At 40.1% G+C, this 16,907-nt stretch overlaps 1 protein-coding gene across 1 annotated transcript in view; it reads right to left on the reverse strand.

The window, feature by feature from the left end:
• Positions 1-846: 846 nt before the first annotated feature.
• The window catches only part of TPD52 (tumor protein D52), a 93,834-nt gene continuing 77,773 nt past the window's right edge, over positions 847-16,907 (reverse strand). The window contains exon 7 of the mRNA XM_063130877.1: positions 847-2,518. Coding sequence (XP_062986947.1) covers positions 2,368-2,518 — 151 coding nt within the window. The 3' untranslated portion in view covers positions 847-2,367. The remainder of the gene's footprint in view (positions 2,519-16,907) is intronic.

The raw sequence follows: 16,907 nt of genomic DNA on the forward strand, positions 1-16,907 counted from the left end.
GACAAGCTGATTACTAGAAATGTCTTAAAGGGAGAATTGTCAAAATCTTACCCTAAAGATGGAGGAGCAGGACAAGAATTATAAACCTAAATTGTTATGGTATTTTCAGATCACCCAGAAAGCAGAAAGCTGCCGCCACTGCCCCACCCGTTTCTTCTTCCTGTGCCTCCCCCTCCTTGCTCTGACACGGCAGTGGCAACTTCCAGCTCGCCCCATCACGCTGTGGTGGAGACTCGTGGCTCCCCGCTGCCTACTCTTGCGGGGTGTGGGTATGTGCGGGTGGCTCCTCCTCCCTTCATCAGCCGTCTGGGAGACTCCGCCAACCTAACATGGGAAGACTCACGATATTTTGAGTCCCCTGGCTGGGCTGCTGCAAGTTGTTGGCCAGCTGGCCAAGCAAGCAGGCAGCTAGGGAGAGAGTGGTCAACCAAGCAGCTGTGAGCCCGTTGGGTGAGGAGGGCAGAACACTTTGCCGCTCTTCCCAATCCGTGCCGCCTGCTGCACCCGCTTCCTCCTGCTTAATTGTAGGGCTGGCCCTGCCACTCCTATAGGGAAAAATAAAGCCCTGTACTTGAAGGAAATGCTGCACTGGAGCAAAACTTGCCCACCATCCCTGACACAAAGTAGCCTAGTCTCTATCACTATATTTCCCCATGAGTAAATACAGTGTGCCTCTACACATGGAATAGATGCAGATTGTGCCCCCCCCTTGCCAAGCTCTCTCTTTCTCTCTCCTACTTGATCATAATATTGAATGGGTTTTGTATAAATATAATCAGACATAATCAAACTTCAACATATAATTTCTTGCCACAAACTGGGGGCATGACTGAGCAAAAACACAAGTCAAGGTTTTATTCCATTTTATTAATAAATGTGTGTCCTCCTTTTTCAAGTAATTCCAAATTGGTTCTATATCAGAATCAATGACAACTCATCTGCAACTGAAATAATTAATTTTAATTCGATCTACAATTGAATATCACAGTATTTTTGCTTCACAAGTCAACAGTGAGACTTCCTAAAACTACCAGAAACACATACCATATATGCATTGGTGTCATCTTTTGCATGAAATATCCCAGAGAAAAACAAAACCTAATAGGACATCAAGTTGTCCTTTTCTATGCTAGTTTCTCAAAACTTAGTGCCCATTTCAGTGGCTGTCCATGGTTTATACTGAAGGCTAACATCCTGGGAAATTCATGTTCAAACTCTCCTAATAAATAACACTGCAATGAGAGCTCAATTTAAAGCAGACAGGCAAGCTCCAAGATCCTATCTCCACCTCTCTTTTCTTTGGTCTTTTGGCTTGGAGCATTTCCGATCTGACAAACAAACCTCTTATTATTAGTTGGCATGAAGAATATGCTAAAACATGCTGCCACTCCAAGCATGTTATTTTTAAAGGCATTTCATTACAAAGAACATGCTGTGAGAAATATTTTAGGGCTGCAGCTTTTCTTAGAGTCAAAAATTACCCTTGGTAACTGGCTGATCTTACATGGACATCAGCTCATTTCAATCTCATTTACTCTCCTTTTACCAGAAATGCTCAAGTAAAGATGTCACGGAAGCTACAAAGCACTTTTTAACAGACTGATCCTCCAGATGGAAGAAATAATTTATAGACTTTCCTATGCTTCAAGCACAACTTGTAGGGACTAAAATGAATGTTGATCTGGCATAATTTTTTTCATAAGCACCACACATGGAAGGCCAAACAACACATTACATTATTCACACCATTAAAAGCATGCTTAAACTGATTGCTTTTAATTTGAAGGAAAAGCATCTACAGGGTCCCAATCTATGTGCCCCAGATGGTGATGTTTATGCAAATAGCAGCTTCAGATGCAGATAGTGACCAGGGAGGGGGTGTTTTTCAGCAGGAAACTGGTAAGAGGCCCTGAGAATATTGCTGATTTTTCTTCAAAACTAGTGATCAGTTGCAACACATTTTTTAAAAGTGTGAATGATAGATATAATATGTACTTTGGCCTTTGGTGTGTAGCCACTTGATTCTCAGTGCACACTGACAAATGTACACCTTTATCAGAAAACTACAGATCTTCAAAATGTTTCCCTGTTTCACCAGCCCAAAATTTGTGTAGCTGCTTGTTACATCATCACATTTGGCAAAATGTGTCAACTTCTTCTATCAAATATGGATACAAAATAGAATTAATTAAACAAAATAGCATGGGGCACTAGCAGGGAATTAGAGATTACAGAACCAAATGACATTTACATTTATCAATTAGATAATAGTGGTGAAAGAATAATTTTATGCATGCTGTACAGCTATCTAGACTTGTTAAAATGTAGCCACAACTGAATATATATATATACAGGGTCATGCATTTACTATTTTTGTCTATTTTCTTTGCCTTCCACAAGTCCCAAGAGCACTGCATCAGCTTCCAGTAAAGTTGTATCTGTTTTTGCTCCCAAGAAACGAGATGAGAGTTCAAGGTCAGTAAGTCTCAGGCGGACTTTGGATCCCTTTCGATATTTTCTGATGAGAAATTAAGAAAACAGTTAAGCACTGTATGCACTTACAACTTTTCAGACATGGCATTTTCTATCTGGCAATAGGGAGTCAATGTTGCATTCTTCTATTCACCACAGGGTGCCCCTTGCGATCTTCAATAAGCCACTTTAAAGATAAGCCAACTTTCACCCTGACATTGCAAATACATTTAGGCCAATCTGCAATAGTCTGGAAACACTACACTTCCATAATCCCCAATAAATAGCTTGTTACACAAAAGCTGCCAAAATGAAGTGCAATTTACAGCAGCTAGTAACAGCTGACCAACTTCACTTGGTTTCCAAGAGCTGACTTTTAGGCAACTCAAGGATTGGCTTCTCAAAACCCTGAAGTCACCATGACTTAAAGCATTTCTAATTAGTCCACATTAGAGATCAACATTATGGGTCTATGTAATAGAAAGTGGCCAGGTACAAATGGCATATACATTCCTAATATATGTATGTATGAATCCTTTCCTCCTTAAGGTGAGATCCAAATTAGTTTATCTTCTTTTGTTTGGCTTTGGCTAAGCCTACAGCAACATGGCAAGGACACAACTAAATCCAAGAGCCCAAAGAGGCTTTAAACCAGGGGTGGGCAACTGTGGCCCTTGGCCTAATTTCTTGCAGTCCTCAGTCAAATTTCAAAAGCCCCTTTGTAAGCAATCAATCCAGACCTTTGGCAAGAGCAATCTGTCCTTACCCTAGCATCCCACTGGACCAAGAGAAAGTGAATGTGGTAACAGGGTGTCATGGGAGAGGGGGATGGCCCTGCTCACTTCTGGTTCTGGTCCTACCTACGACTGGCATGTGGCCCCTGTCAGATTACCCTGAAGGAAGGCAAGCCATGACAGAAAAAAGGGTTTGCATCCCTCCTTTAAAGCATCCCTTCCCAAAGCCCCCCCCTCCGTGTGCTACATGGCAAACTGAGGGGAATTTCAAACGTAGTTTGTAGTATAACAGTTATTCAAACAAATAAAGTATTTTTTTAAAAAATTCATGGAATTAGAGCAAGCAAGTGCCTCTCTCAGACACTGTTTCCTACTTTCTGCTAATCTGACTTTCTATTTTGGCTGATTGTAATGCATTGTCAGAGAACTTTTTAGCTGCCTAGTTAAGAACATAAGAAGTGTCATGCTGGATCAGACCGAGGGCCCATCTAGTTTGGCACTCTGTAGTTCAACTTCTGGAATTGATCTTGTAAAACTAGTTCTTGGTGTTCAAGGTTTTATGCTCTTTCTACAATCATAAGCAGAGGTAGTAACTAAATAGAATCAATGACTCCAAATTCTTGTGTTCATTCAAACTGCGTAAGTTTACTCGTGAGAGTGATTCTCATGTGCTTTAGCAAAGCAGCTCCCACTTTTATGCCCATGCCTCCAACACATATTAGTAACAATATTTACCCCCACCCACCCCTGCAACCATTTATATTAGACGCAAACTTTACAAATCATAGCTACTGCTTCAGTAGTTTCAACACAACTTCCCAGTATTTTAATCATATATAATCCATATATTATAAGACATTTTCCATGGCCATGCCAACACCTGCTTACAAAGACCCTATGAAGAATATCAGGTTAAAGACAATCACATCAGTGTCAAGGTGGTGTGCGAATCTAATGACTTACTTTTGTGAACAATATTCCCTGATGCTAGAAAGCATGTGGACAAAAAGATCAATAGAAAGTTCACAGAAGTGAAAATAAGAATACTACTTCCAGCAGTTTCCTGCCAAGCAAGATTTTGAAGCAGTTGTATACAAGAGAATGAACAGTTTTTATGTATGCATCTATTACAGTTGAAAATAATAATAAAAATCTTGTAAAATGGGCTTGTGCTACATTGAATTTCCCTTAGCAAGATCCACAATTATAACACATTTTGTTATTTGAAAACAAATAGGAGTAAATAAATGCAATTCAGTCGTAAAAACCCTCATATAGAAAGAACTTATACAGAGTTCATTACATTGCATTAGGTGTTGTACAGCAAATAAAGAACCAAGTATCTGCCTAGAACAACAGAAAGCATGTGGAAGGGAGAATTTTTACACCAAGTTCTCTTTGGTGCTGAAGTGGGAGAAAAGAACATGGGACTACCTAACTAAAGACCAAATTTTCACAAAAGTTAATGAAAGCTGTAACAGGAAACATTTTTAAAATTAAAAGAATAGGTTCTGCCACTGCTGCTGCCACATACTCCAGAAGTCCCTATATAGTTACATAAAGGTGACATTTCATGTTTAAAAACTTGATTTAGCGGGTAGAATATAGCAAGAATGCCCAGAATGTTAAAAGTTCAGTTCTTTGTTCTGGCTGTAGTTCTCCTTTCCCCTTTCATCAGACATTTTCTTTTAAATAATTTTTGGGATTGCTACAAGCCAAACGAGTCTTAGCGCTTGCTATGATGACTTGCTTTTACTATGTACCAAAAGGAGTCCAGTTGTCTGAACAGAATAGGAAGAGAGCAATTAAATCTGATTTTGCATTTCTACATGAGGAGGTGATTTAAAAGCTATTCCTTTGGAGAGATTTTTTTTTTTTTGGACATTCCTCCCTCCCAAGACATTCCTTAGCATGTGCCAATTCACTCATGTAATTGCTCTCACCTTTACGGAGAAAGAAGGAATTCACTCTGGTATGTTTTTGACATGATCATTACAAAGTACGTTGAAGCTAAGAGGCCCTTCATATGTTAGGATATGCAGGTCTGGCGACAGACTCCACTGTGCCCTTGACATAGTGATGCTGACGTGCCCCCACCCATAGGCCCACCAAAGACCCCTGTCTTCCACCTTAAGCTGCCCACTGACCAAAGCCCCCCATCACATGTCACTGCAGAAGCCCACTGGCTGCCCAAAGCTGCTTGCCAAAGCTCACACGTCCCACTCAGGCTTTGATTACTTGGTGGGAAGTGGCAGCAGTTCCTCCTCCTCCTCACTTGACTTGGCCAACCCCACTGGCAAAGTGCCGCAGCACCCGGCTGGCCCTGCACATGCATTTAAAAGGAAGACCACCCTGTGTTCTCCCCTCAAGGCAGATCAACGCTACTCAAAATGTAAGGTCCCCCTCTTTTAAAATGAAGCGCCACAGGACCTGCACACATGGCCATGGTGCTTACATTCATCAGCGAGGCTGGCCTAGGAGAGCAAGAAGGAGGATGGTGGCAGCTGCAAAACGTTTAGGGCAGGGATGGGCCTTTCTGAACTTTTGGGCTCTCAGTAACTGCCCAGCCATGCCGACCACCAATGCCGGGCTTGAGGATATGGATTCACACTCCAAAAAAACTCCTTCCAAATGGCAGTGTGTATTCTTATGAGGAAATACATTTCCCCCCTCATAACACGTAAAGTAGCCTTAAAGTTAGGAATGTACCATACCAAGAACATGTGAGAAATCCCATTACTACCGGATAGATGAATAAGATTTGTTAGTGCTGTGCACCACAGGGCTGAGTACAAACTTGTAGCATGCCCCCCACCATCCCACACATCCCATACATACAATCTCATGAAAGAAAAGTTTTGAAATCACATTTTCTACATATCTGAATTTATGCCTTAGCCCATACAGAGGCTTTTCTTTCAATCCCCCAATCCCCCTTTTGCTAATTTGGTTAAACGTCACATCCAGCCTGAAGAGTCCTACAAAGTTTGCTGATGTAATTTGTAACATTTTCATCCTATAAAGGTATCATCCTACCACTAATGTGGCTGCAAACATTTTATAAACATTTTTCTGGTCTTCTTTATCGCAAAATCATGAATTATCTCCCCATATAGTGAGACAGTGCGTGTATTTAAACTAGGCATATACTTTGGGCCCGCAAATCCTACCAGTAACACAGGCTCCCATTGAATTAGGATCAATGCCCCTGATTGTTATGGTGCTCCCATGGGTATTTAACCAATGAAGGCATGTTTAGTTGAATAACTATGTGTCTTTTAAAAATCAATTGAAGTTTTAATGTGCATATAAGGTAACTAACAACTGAACAGACTATTTACTATTGAAAGGAAAGGCCATCTTTAATATTTTATTTAATTCTGCATAACACTACTACTCCACGGCTAAAGTCACCTCAAAAAATGAACTGCAGCTTCTCTATTTCACCAATTAAAATTTGAGCCATACAAATTTGAGCAGGGGGTTGGACTCAATGGCCTTATAGGCCCCTTCCAACTCTACTATTCTATGATTCTATGATTAATCAACTGAAGCTACAGTTGATTAAATATACCAGTTGTCAATTAAAGTTTACTGCCCTGCTTTCTCTTGTTATTTAGAATGAGACATAGTACTGTAATTAACTACAAAATCTTTTACACAACAGCAAAATCATGCTCATTGCCTGAAGTACTAGCATAATATGCCCTTTCGAGGCATATCCTCTTCCTACTCACACAAAAATAATATGTATGTATGCATGTATGTATAGAATAAAAGTTCTATTTCTTCAATATACATAAAGTAAGCTCTCTTTATAAATAGTATAACAATGTATATGAGCAAGTATAATGTTGTTGCTGACTGTTGAAAAAGCTTGTTTACTGCTGAATGCTTCATCCAGAGGGTTTGTTGGGTTTCTTTTCTTTTCTTTTATAGCCATCCTTATTTTTCCCCTTTTGAGGCATATCCTCTTCCCTTTGTGACATATATACATTTCCTTTCAGATGAAAGATGAAATCTGTAACCTTTTCATTATGGCACAATGCAGGAGAATTTGACAATTGAAATTCAGAAAAGGTAACTCCTGTCATCAAGAAACTTGTATCACATATGATTATGTCATAATATAACAGTTGATGCCAGTCACCTTTCAAGACAGTAGTATAGAATTTATCACCTAATTTGAGGGAGAAAACGTCATCTCAAAAGGATAGTGACAAGAGATACAGGTTCTTTCCTCCAGAATGTTTGAAAAACAAACACATCCATGCATAACATCAAAACAATTCTTCTATGTCCCCACAACCATAATTTTCCAGCATCATAAGCTCCCCATACTTCTTGAGTACCACTTTTAAGCATCAGGACTTCAAAAGTAGAGAAAGTAACAAGCCAGCACACACACCAGCAGCACTTAGATGCCATAATAGGTAGCGCACATTGAAACATCCTTCTGCTCCCCATACTGGGTTTTTGGTTCTGCACAGCAAAATTGCACAGTGCTAAAAAGTAATGTGCTGAATCTACCATAGCTTTCCCCATAGTGTCCACTACAGCAATATGCAAACTTTTCCCAGTGTGAGTTGTGAAAACAGAAAATATTTCACTATATCCAAGAGCTGGGGTGGGCAACCGGCCTTCCAGTTGTTGTTGGACTGCATACAAGTCTCATCAGCCCAGCTAGCATGGTCAAGGTAAAGAATGATAGGAATTGGAATCTAACAAGATCTGGAGGTTGACCAGCCCTGGCCAAGAGGATTCATCACATCTTATAATTTGACAGCATCGGTTTAATAAGAACATTTTCTGAAAATGTTCAATTATTTACCACTATGAGTATGGAATAAAGCATTACTGCAGAACAAACTTGTGAACAGAAGAGAGGAGAGGGAGCCCTTCTAAGGTTATTTTCATAGACAGCTTTCTTTTTAATACAACTAGCTCTTTAATTAGTCCTTTCAATGGCTCATCTCTTAATAAACATCCCACTTTGAGGCAGTGGTTGCTACCTTGAAAAGAAAAAGAATGTCATGCTGTCTGAGGCAGAGAACTGACAAGAGGAGTTCTGTGTTCTGCAATGTGTTTCAAGGCCGCTATAAAGCTGAAATTTCAGCGAATGAATGGAATTGTTCCTAAGCATCCATCGCACTTGAATTTCAACGGAATCAAGTCTCACACAAGGGAGCCATAGTGATGACAGGGGCTCCCATCAATGATATGGATCAGTTTCCTTTAGTCATGCAAGCTCATAGTCATGTTGGTGCTCCCTTAAGCTCAGGTTGCAACAGAGGCTAGAATATTTTCCTGATACAGGGAGTTGAGCTACCAAGAGCATACTAGTACAACGGCGTTCTAGTATATCTATTGGCTTCGTATTTTCTTCCACGGTTAAACCAGGGAGCTGCTTTTAACCCACACTGCCCAAAATTTCTAAGACCCAAACTCATAAGCTTGCATATTCCTCTTTGTAGAGAAAGCCATTCTTGCTGACTGACCCAAACTATGAAACTTTTTAAAAAGCCAAAGCCCAAAGCACTGTTAAGCCCTTTCGATTTCAACTGGTGGTTGTTGTTTTCTTCCAATGACCAGGTTGAATCTAGCAGGTTGTCAGTTTCAAATTTTGATTACATTGGAATAGGATCATTTGCATTTGCTTTCTAAATTTGAGAATAGTTACTCCAATTCTCTGGGAAAGCGTGAGCTATATTATTTAAGCAGACAGATGTTTATAGAGTGTGGGTTGTTCCTTTTCTTTTTCCAAGAAGAGATTTAGTTCCACTTTTATGGTCAAACCTCCTTTTATTCAAGTTGTTAAATCTTGAACTTATAGAAGTGGCATTGATACCTAGAATTGAAACAAGCCACATGACTACCCAAACTCTGTGAAGCGTACCTCGTAAGACTGTCTGCTAGAAGAGTATATTATTAGCCAGGCTTTGCTGAAACAATGCATTGACCACAAAGCTACTTTAAATGTACTGTCTCAATCTGACTGGGGAGGGGGGGGGACACAACCAGAAAACAATATATTACGCTACATTCCCATCACTGCAGCAGTTCCCACCACAGGCAACACTTTGTCTTCAACAAAGAGACACACATTTAATGTCTGCAAAAATCCCTATTCTGACTAGTACTGTATGAATGCCAAGAGGAACATCTGTGTGCTCAGAACTATACAAACTGAGCTTAAAAAAACGACAACCTTTCATACACAATGGCCCATGTGACTCCTGATTTAGGAAGTATTCCTTCATTCCTTTCCCATATCCTTAAGTGTATTTTAAAATGTTAACACACATAAGTTAATAAACCTATAAGTTAATATTTCTCTACATTCAGTGAGTTTTCATTAAGTTTATCTTCCATTACCAGCATTACTCTGGATTTGTTTTTATAATAACCAACAGCAGTAGAAGTTAAGCAAAACACATCCCTGAATAGCAGCACTACCAGGGATAAGGAATGGAATTTAGTCACAGAATAAAATTGGTAATTACTGTAAATCCTCCTGATAAAATATACTAGCTTAGGCTATTGGGCGGTATAAAAATGTAATAAATAAATAAATACTGTAGTATAGGCTAGTAAAAGAGATATCCAGAAAAACCTTTAAAGAAGTTTAATGGGAAAAATGCTGTTAATCCTGCACACGTGCAGATGTGAGCAACTCATCATGATTTTAATAGGATTTGCATACTAACAGACCTGAGCACACACAGGGCTGCATCCTAGAAGTATAAACTACCAAGCTATTTTATTGTGTGGGTGTGTTTATTATTTATGTTTACGCATAATGGGAAAAGTTGAGGAATTCAAGTACTGCTATGTTCTGCTGTTTGTTTTATGGTTTGTGGGGTTTCATTGTTTTATGGTATGCTGTATTTTATAATGTTTTTATCATATTTGTTAGCTGCCTTGGCAGATCTTTCCAACAGAAAGGTGTTAGTTAATAAATGCATATATTTAAGTGTCATTCGTTCAAGATAACCCTAAAAATTGTTACATTTTGGGTTTGAACCAGATTTAGTCTACATACTTATTGAAATTATTGGAATTTAATTTAGTTGTGGCTAACTTAAGTTCCAATGATTTTGATATACTCTCTTTAAGTATGACTATATTTGGATCAGTCATTTCAACAAGCATATTAATAGGTATGAAGAATGAGAAAAACATTTAATGAAAAACAATTTAAAAGAGCACATCAAAAGGTGAACCAGGGTGTCAATTTACTTAAACAAATACATTATGATCACTGAGATATGAATGCTGGATGCAATACATAACCTAAATGTAACTTATATTTGTTGAATTGCTTTTAAAGATGGCAAAATTATGTTTTGTAGTAGAACAATCACCTATAATTGTCATTCCCCTGGTCTTGATTCCCCCCTTTAAATATCATGATGTTAAGTCAGAAATAAAGAAAAAAAATCAGTATGATTGAAATTGTCTCCTACAGGCTTCTATATATTCCATTTTTAAAACATAATAATTTATATCCTAATAGACTTACAATTTGAATAAATCATTACTTACCAATACTAACTATATTTTTTAGGATATGTCTGAGCAATTTTATCTGGGAACTACAAGCACAAGCAGTTTTATATCATCTTCTCCAAAAGATGGTTTTATGAAAACTTCCCTAGGTATCACTTCGATACCCAACCTGTCTTTTTGTATTTTCTTAGCAGCATCTGAGATTGCTTCAAAGTGAAGTGGAAGCCTCTAGCTGCTGCTATCTTAATTTCTTATGAATAACTTTGGGCAGGTTACACGTCCTTTATGACTAGCCATGCCTAGGGTTGCCATACGTCCCAGAAAACCAGGAATGTCACGGTTTCTAAGCATTTCTAAAATGTCCCGGCCAGTCAGTCAAGAATCCCGGATTCCTGTTCCAGCCGCTGGAGAAATTCTAACCTCCGAAATGGTGCCTTGAGCCTGCTCAGTGGAGTATAAGTCTCCATACTGAAGTCTCCTCTAGCTTTTGAGAACTAGTGGAGAAATGTCTTTTTTTTCCCCTGCTTGTTTGCTTAAACTGTTCTTTGCCTATTATTTATTTGTAGGTGCTTAAGTACTTTAGGCTACAATCCTATGCATACTTACCTGGGAATAAGTCCTATTTAACTTAATAGGATTTGTTTCTGAGTAGACACACATAGGATTGCAGTGTTAGATAACTATTTATTTATTTATTTATTTATTACATTTTTATACCGCCCAATAGCCGAAGCTCTCTGGGCGGTTCACAAAAATTAAAATCATCATAAAACAACCAACAAGTTAAAAATACAAATACAAAATACAATATAAAAAGCACAACCAGGATAAAACCACGCAGCAAAATTGATATAAGGTTAAAATACAGAGTTAAAACAGTATAATTTAAATTTAAGTTAAAATTAAGTGTTAAAATACTGAGTGAATAAAAAGGTCTTCAGCTGGCGACGAAAGGAGTACAGTGTAGGCGCCAGGCGGACCTCTCTGGGGAGCTCATTCCACAACCGGGGTGCCACAGCGGAGAAAGCCCTCCTCCTAGTAGCCACCTGCCTCACTTCCTTTGGCAGGGGCTCACGGAGAAGGGCCCCTGTAGATGATCTTAAGGTCCGGGTAGGTACATATGGGAGGAGGCGTTCCTTCAAATAACCTGGCCCCAAACCGTTTAGGGCTTTAAAAGTCAATACCAGCACTTTGAATCGGGCCCGGACCTGGACTGGCAGCCAATGAAGTTGTAAAAGGACTGGCGTAATGTGATCTCGCCAGCCAGTCCCTGTTAGTAAACGGGCTGCCCTGTTTTGTACCAGCTGAAGCTTCCGGACCGTTTTCAAAGGCAGCCCCACGTATAACGCATTGCAGTAATCCAAACGAGAGGTTATCAGAGCATGGATAACTGTAGCTAGGCTATCACTGTCCAGATAAGGGCGCAGTTGGTATATCAGCCTAAGCTGATAAAAGGTGCTCTTTGCCACTGAGTTCACCTGTGCCTCAAGTGACAGTTCTGGATCGAAGAGCACCCCCAAACTACGGACCCGATCCTTTAGGGAGAGTGCAACCCCGTCCAGGACAGGGCAAACATCACCTCGCCGGACAAATGAACCACCCGCTAACAGTACCTCCGTCTTGTCTGGATTGAGTCTCAGTTTGTTAGCCCTCATCCAGTCCATTACCGTGCCCAGGCACTGGTTCAGAACAGTCACTGCCTCACCTGGGTTTGATGAAAAGGAAAGGTAGAGCTGGGTGTCATCCGCATATTGATGACACCTCAGTCCACATCTCCGGATAACCTCCCCCAGCGGCTTCATGTATATGTTAAACAGCATAGGGGATAAAATAGAGCCCTGCGGAACCCCATGGCTTAGGAGCCACGGCACAGAGCAATAATCCCCCAGCACCACCTTCTGGAATCGGCCATCCAAGTAGGAGCGGAACCACTGCAACGCAGTACCTCCAACTCCCAGTTCAGACAACCTATCCAGAAGGATACCATGGTCGATGGTATCGAAGGCCGCTGAGAGGTCCAGGAGAACCAACAGGGTCGCACTCCCCCTGTCTCTCTCCCGACAGAGGTCATCCCACAGGGCGACCAAGGCATAACTAAAGCTTAGATAGCTTTCTTTCTTTCCCTAGACCTTTATATATTGCTCAGTGCTTTTTTAATAAAAAAAATCCTACCCCCCACCAAAAAAATTGTCCCGGTTTTGTAGATTCAGAATATGGCAACCCTAGCCATGCCCACCCATGGTAGCCACTTTATGGTTGGGCCTAGGACAGATATTCAAGTTTCCAAATGTACACATGGGCGCAAAAACATGTCTACCCCTGCTCTAGGGAAAGGGAACTTGGTGCCCTCCGAATGTTTTGGACTACAACTCCATAATATCTGACCATTGGGCGTGCTGGTTGAGCTATATTGAAATTCTAGTCCATAACATCTGGACAGCACCAGATTGTCTACCTGTCTAGACTGTAGTTGGAAACATTAAAGTATAGCAGCCTGTATATAAATTAATTTTATAGGACTACTATATAATTAGGTTAAATCAATATAATGATTGTATTCATGCAATTAACTCTTTCAATAATGAAGTATGCTGAATCACTCCATAGTGTGTTACAGCATTATTTCAAATTTTATTTATTATAGCACCACCTATAGGCCCAAACCAGCTAAATTAAGTTTTTGCCCTTCTACTTGATTCCAAGCACAGCTTGCTCCAAGTCCCAGACAGAAGGGATTTGATGGCATCCATTGGCCAGATCCTAAGAGTTAACAGGAGCCAACTGTAGGAGGGGCGACAAAAGGGGAAATTAAGGAGGTAAGAGACCTGTATGATATTTGTTCTCCATAGTGCCCTGCTCCTCAGCTTGCTAACATGTTTTTCCTCTCTAGAATCCTAGTTAAAAGACAAAAATTGCTAGGACATGAAGGTCAGATTTTCTTGATGGTGATATTGCAACTTTGTAAGGAGAACCATCAACCAAAGCCTACAATCTTACAAGAAATATATGTTTTGTGTTTAGACAGGCATTTGAGACTTCCATTTTCTGTATAACAATGGTTTTGTTTTGCTGTAGAATGTTGTATGCCTTTACTGAATGTTACTGCATATCAATATTGTGTTGGATCCACAGCTGAGCTCCACAAATGGAAGGTCCTCCTCTTCTCTTGGTGGAGGGAACTGGGATCCAGCAGACCCTCCCCACAAGAAGAAAGCGGGGAGGCAACCATTTTTTCCAATTCCTTCTCCTCCCTACAGGCACTAGTGCCACCTCACACCCAACCCTCCAGAGCAGGCTTTTGGGAACATAGGGGGCTGTAGGAGGAAGGGAGAACCAGCAAAAATTGTCTTCTCCTCTTCTGCCTGTGGAATCATGCAGTTTGCAGAATTATGGTCTATGCAATTCTTGCATCCAACCCATTGGCTCAGTTCAGACAACATGTTTCTCAACAGTGGTTTTAGAACTCCCACGGTGGAATTTTTACACCACCGTTGAGAAATGTGTTGTCTGGCAGGGAAACTCCACACAATGGTTGTGGGTTTTTTTAAAAAAACACTCCACACAGAATATCAACGCGGTGCAGAGGAGAGTTCCTGCACAACTGTTGTGTGGCGGGCTCTGAGAAGTTTTCTGTAGCGTTGAGTGACTTTTCCCACTGGCTAGAGTTCTCTGGCAAGAGTGCCTAAAAGAGGGAGTACCGCTCTAGCAGAGCTGCCAGGATTGTTTTTTCTTCGCAGCAATGGCTGATGGGATACCATCGGGAGGACTGGAGGAGAAGAGAGGGCAGAGGAACTGTCAATCAAATGTCACATTGACTTTACCTCAACTCTATGGTAGCCCACAGTCACACAACGGTGGAGTTAGACCATGTTGTGTGGGGAGTATCTCCTAAAAACCAAACGTTGAGTGGAGATTTCACACTGCATTGACTAACGTGTTGTCTGAACCATTGTGTTTTATTTATTTCATTAATTGGTTGAATATGCTGCACTTCAATTTGGCATTTTCAAATTCTTGACATCATTAACACAACACAACAGCAACAATTATGGCAATTTTAAACATTAAAAAACCTCCAAGAAAAATTAAAAAATTGAAACAATTTAAACGGTCTTAAAAAAACAAAACACAAAAGTCTTTTGCCTGATGACTATAAGACAGCAGCATAAGCACTGTGGGCCTTCCTGGGGAAACAATTCCAGGAGTGTGGCACCACAGCTGAGAAAGCTCTCTCCTTTCATAATCAAGTTCCCTCACCTGGTAGTGGTATTCAGAGGAGCCACTGGTTGCTGTGGGCAAAGAAAGTCCTCAAGTAACCAGGTCCCAAACTGCTTATTGCAATTTTATCAGTCTAGCTTAAGGGTTTTGTTTCTCTCTTTTAAAAGAAAGGTGGGATATAAATCTTTAAAATAAAGCATCCTCAATAATAATAATAAAATGCGGGAGGCACATTTCTTAAAACTAAAATGGGTTTTGATTCAATCAAAGCACAGCTGGTGGACAGTGGCACTGGAAGGACTGAAATAGATCAAGCAGAGGAGAACAACAGTATGGTTCCCAAAGGATGAGACAAACCAGTTTTCAGACCACCATCATGCAGATGTAAAAGTCAACGTGAGACCAAGTTTCAGGCATCAAATACTTTCGACCAGTTTCTCACACCCTGGGATTTAAGACGTTGCATTTATGAGCTAGCCAAAAGCTGCACTTGAAAAGTTAGGGGACAGATATTGGATGAGATATTGAGAATCTCTTTCCCTAAATGGTACTGGGTGAAAAAAAACAATGTAATCGTCTCTCATAGTATACCTATCTCCCACTTCTATATAGCCTTAACTACCAGTAATCTATTAGTGTATAAATGATTTAAAGGGCGGTTATTAAGGGCATAATGGACCTATACCTTTTCTGTGGTATTTATTTCTGACAAAATATCATAGGATGATATTGTTTATTTTCTTGGCCAGAAAGCTATCAATACACAAAGCAGGAGCTACAAATATAATAAGGCTAAATATAAGTGAAACAATCACAGGAGACTTAATTAGCTCTGTTCTTATTTTAATTAGCCAGGAAAGCAAAATGAATCACTGTGTGTAAATGTGATACATTTGTCCTGTCTGCCAAAAAATAAAATAAAAAATTCCATCCTTTTGGCTAGCAGACCAGTACAGATTCCTATTAAAACAGGAGAGAATATTTAACTTCTGTTGCAGAAACAGCAAATAAATAATAAGCCCGTCTTCTATAGTTCTGCTTCCACAGTTATAAATGTCCATATGTCATTGAAAAAAGAAAAGAAAAAAGAGCAACCTACCCAAAGGTGGAAGGCACCACGTGGAATCTTACAATAGCAAAAGCCTTTGATTTACTCTTCTATAGATTTGCTAGATATTCTGTTCTCTTGCGACATATAAAGCATTTTGTACAAATGGAGAAAGGTCAACGTTTAGAGAATGGTACTGTGATTAAGACCTAATTCTCACTGACATGCTAAACGGGTGTCTGAATTGTCCCACTTTGTTCACACAACTGAATGTTCTCCTATACGAAAAAAATCCCTCCACACAGAAAATGAGCTGTTCGGGAGAGTTTAAGCCTAACCTTTCTGTGACATCTAGTTTTCTATGTTCAGGATATTTATTGCATGGAGCAGCGTTAGGGAACCTGGTGCCCTATAATCCCTGATCACTGGCCATGCTGGTTGGGACGTATTGGAGCTGTAGTCAAAAATATTTGGAGGGCACTAGGTTGCATACCCCTGGTATAAAGGAACATTCCATCTTGTGAATCCCACCGGCAATCTTTAGTGCAGGGGTGGGCAACTTGTGGCCTTCCAGATGACTTGGCCTACAATTCCAATCAGCCCTAACCAGAACAGTTAATGATGAGGGGTGATGGGAGTTGTATGCAAAAAGAACTAAAGGAGCAGAAGTTGCCCACCCCAGCTTTAGTGGTACAGCCCAGGTTTATCTTATTAGTGAAAACTAGGCCGAAACCTGTCTGAATTTCAAGATCTTGTGTCTTCTTAAAGCACAAATTAAGCAGCCACTGGATTCTACTAAATATCAATTCAGGGAGGAGGCATCTTCATGAATAAAAAAACATGATGAAGTCATCCCATTTCAAATAGCTGCCGTGTCTCCTAAGGTGATGCTACACTTTAGATGGTTCAAACTTCCAAGAAGAATA

Source organism: Elgaria multicarinata, chromosome 7, assembly GCF_023053635.1.
Source record: "Elgaria multicarinata webbii isolate HBS135686 ecotype San Diego chromosome 7, rElgMul1.1.pri, whole genome shotgun sequence".
In the NCBI taxonomy this organism is placed as follows: domain Eukaryota; kingdom Metazoa; phylum Chordata; class Lepidosauria; order Squamata; family Anguidae; genus Elgaria; species Elgaria multicarinata.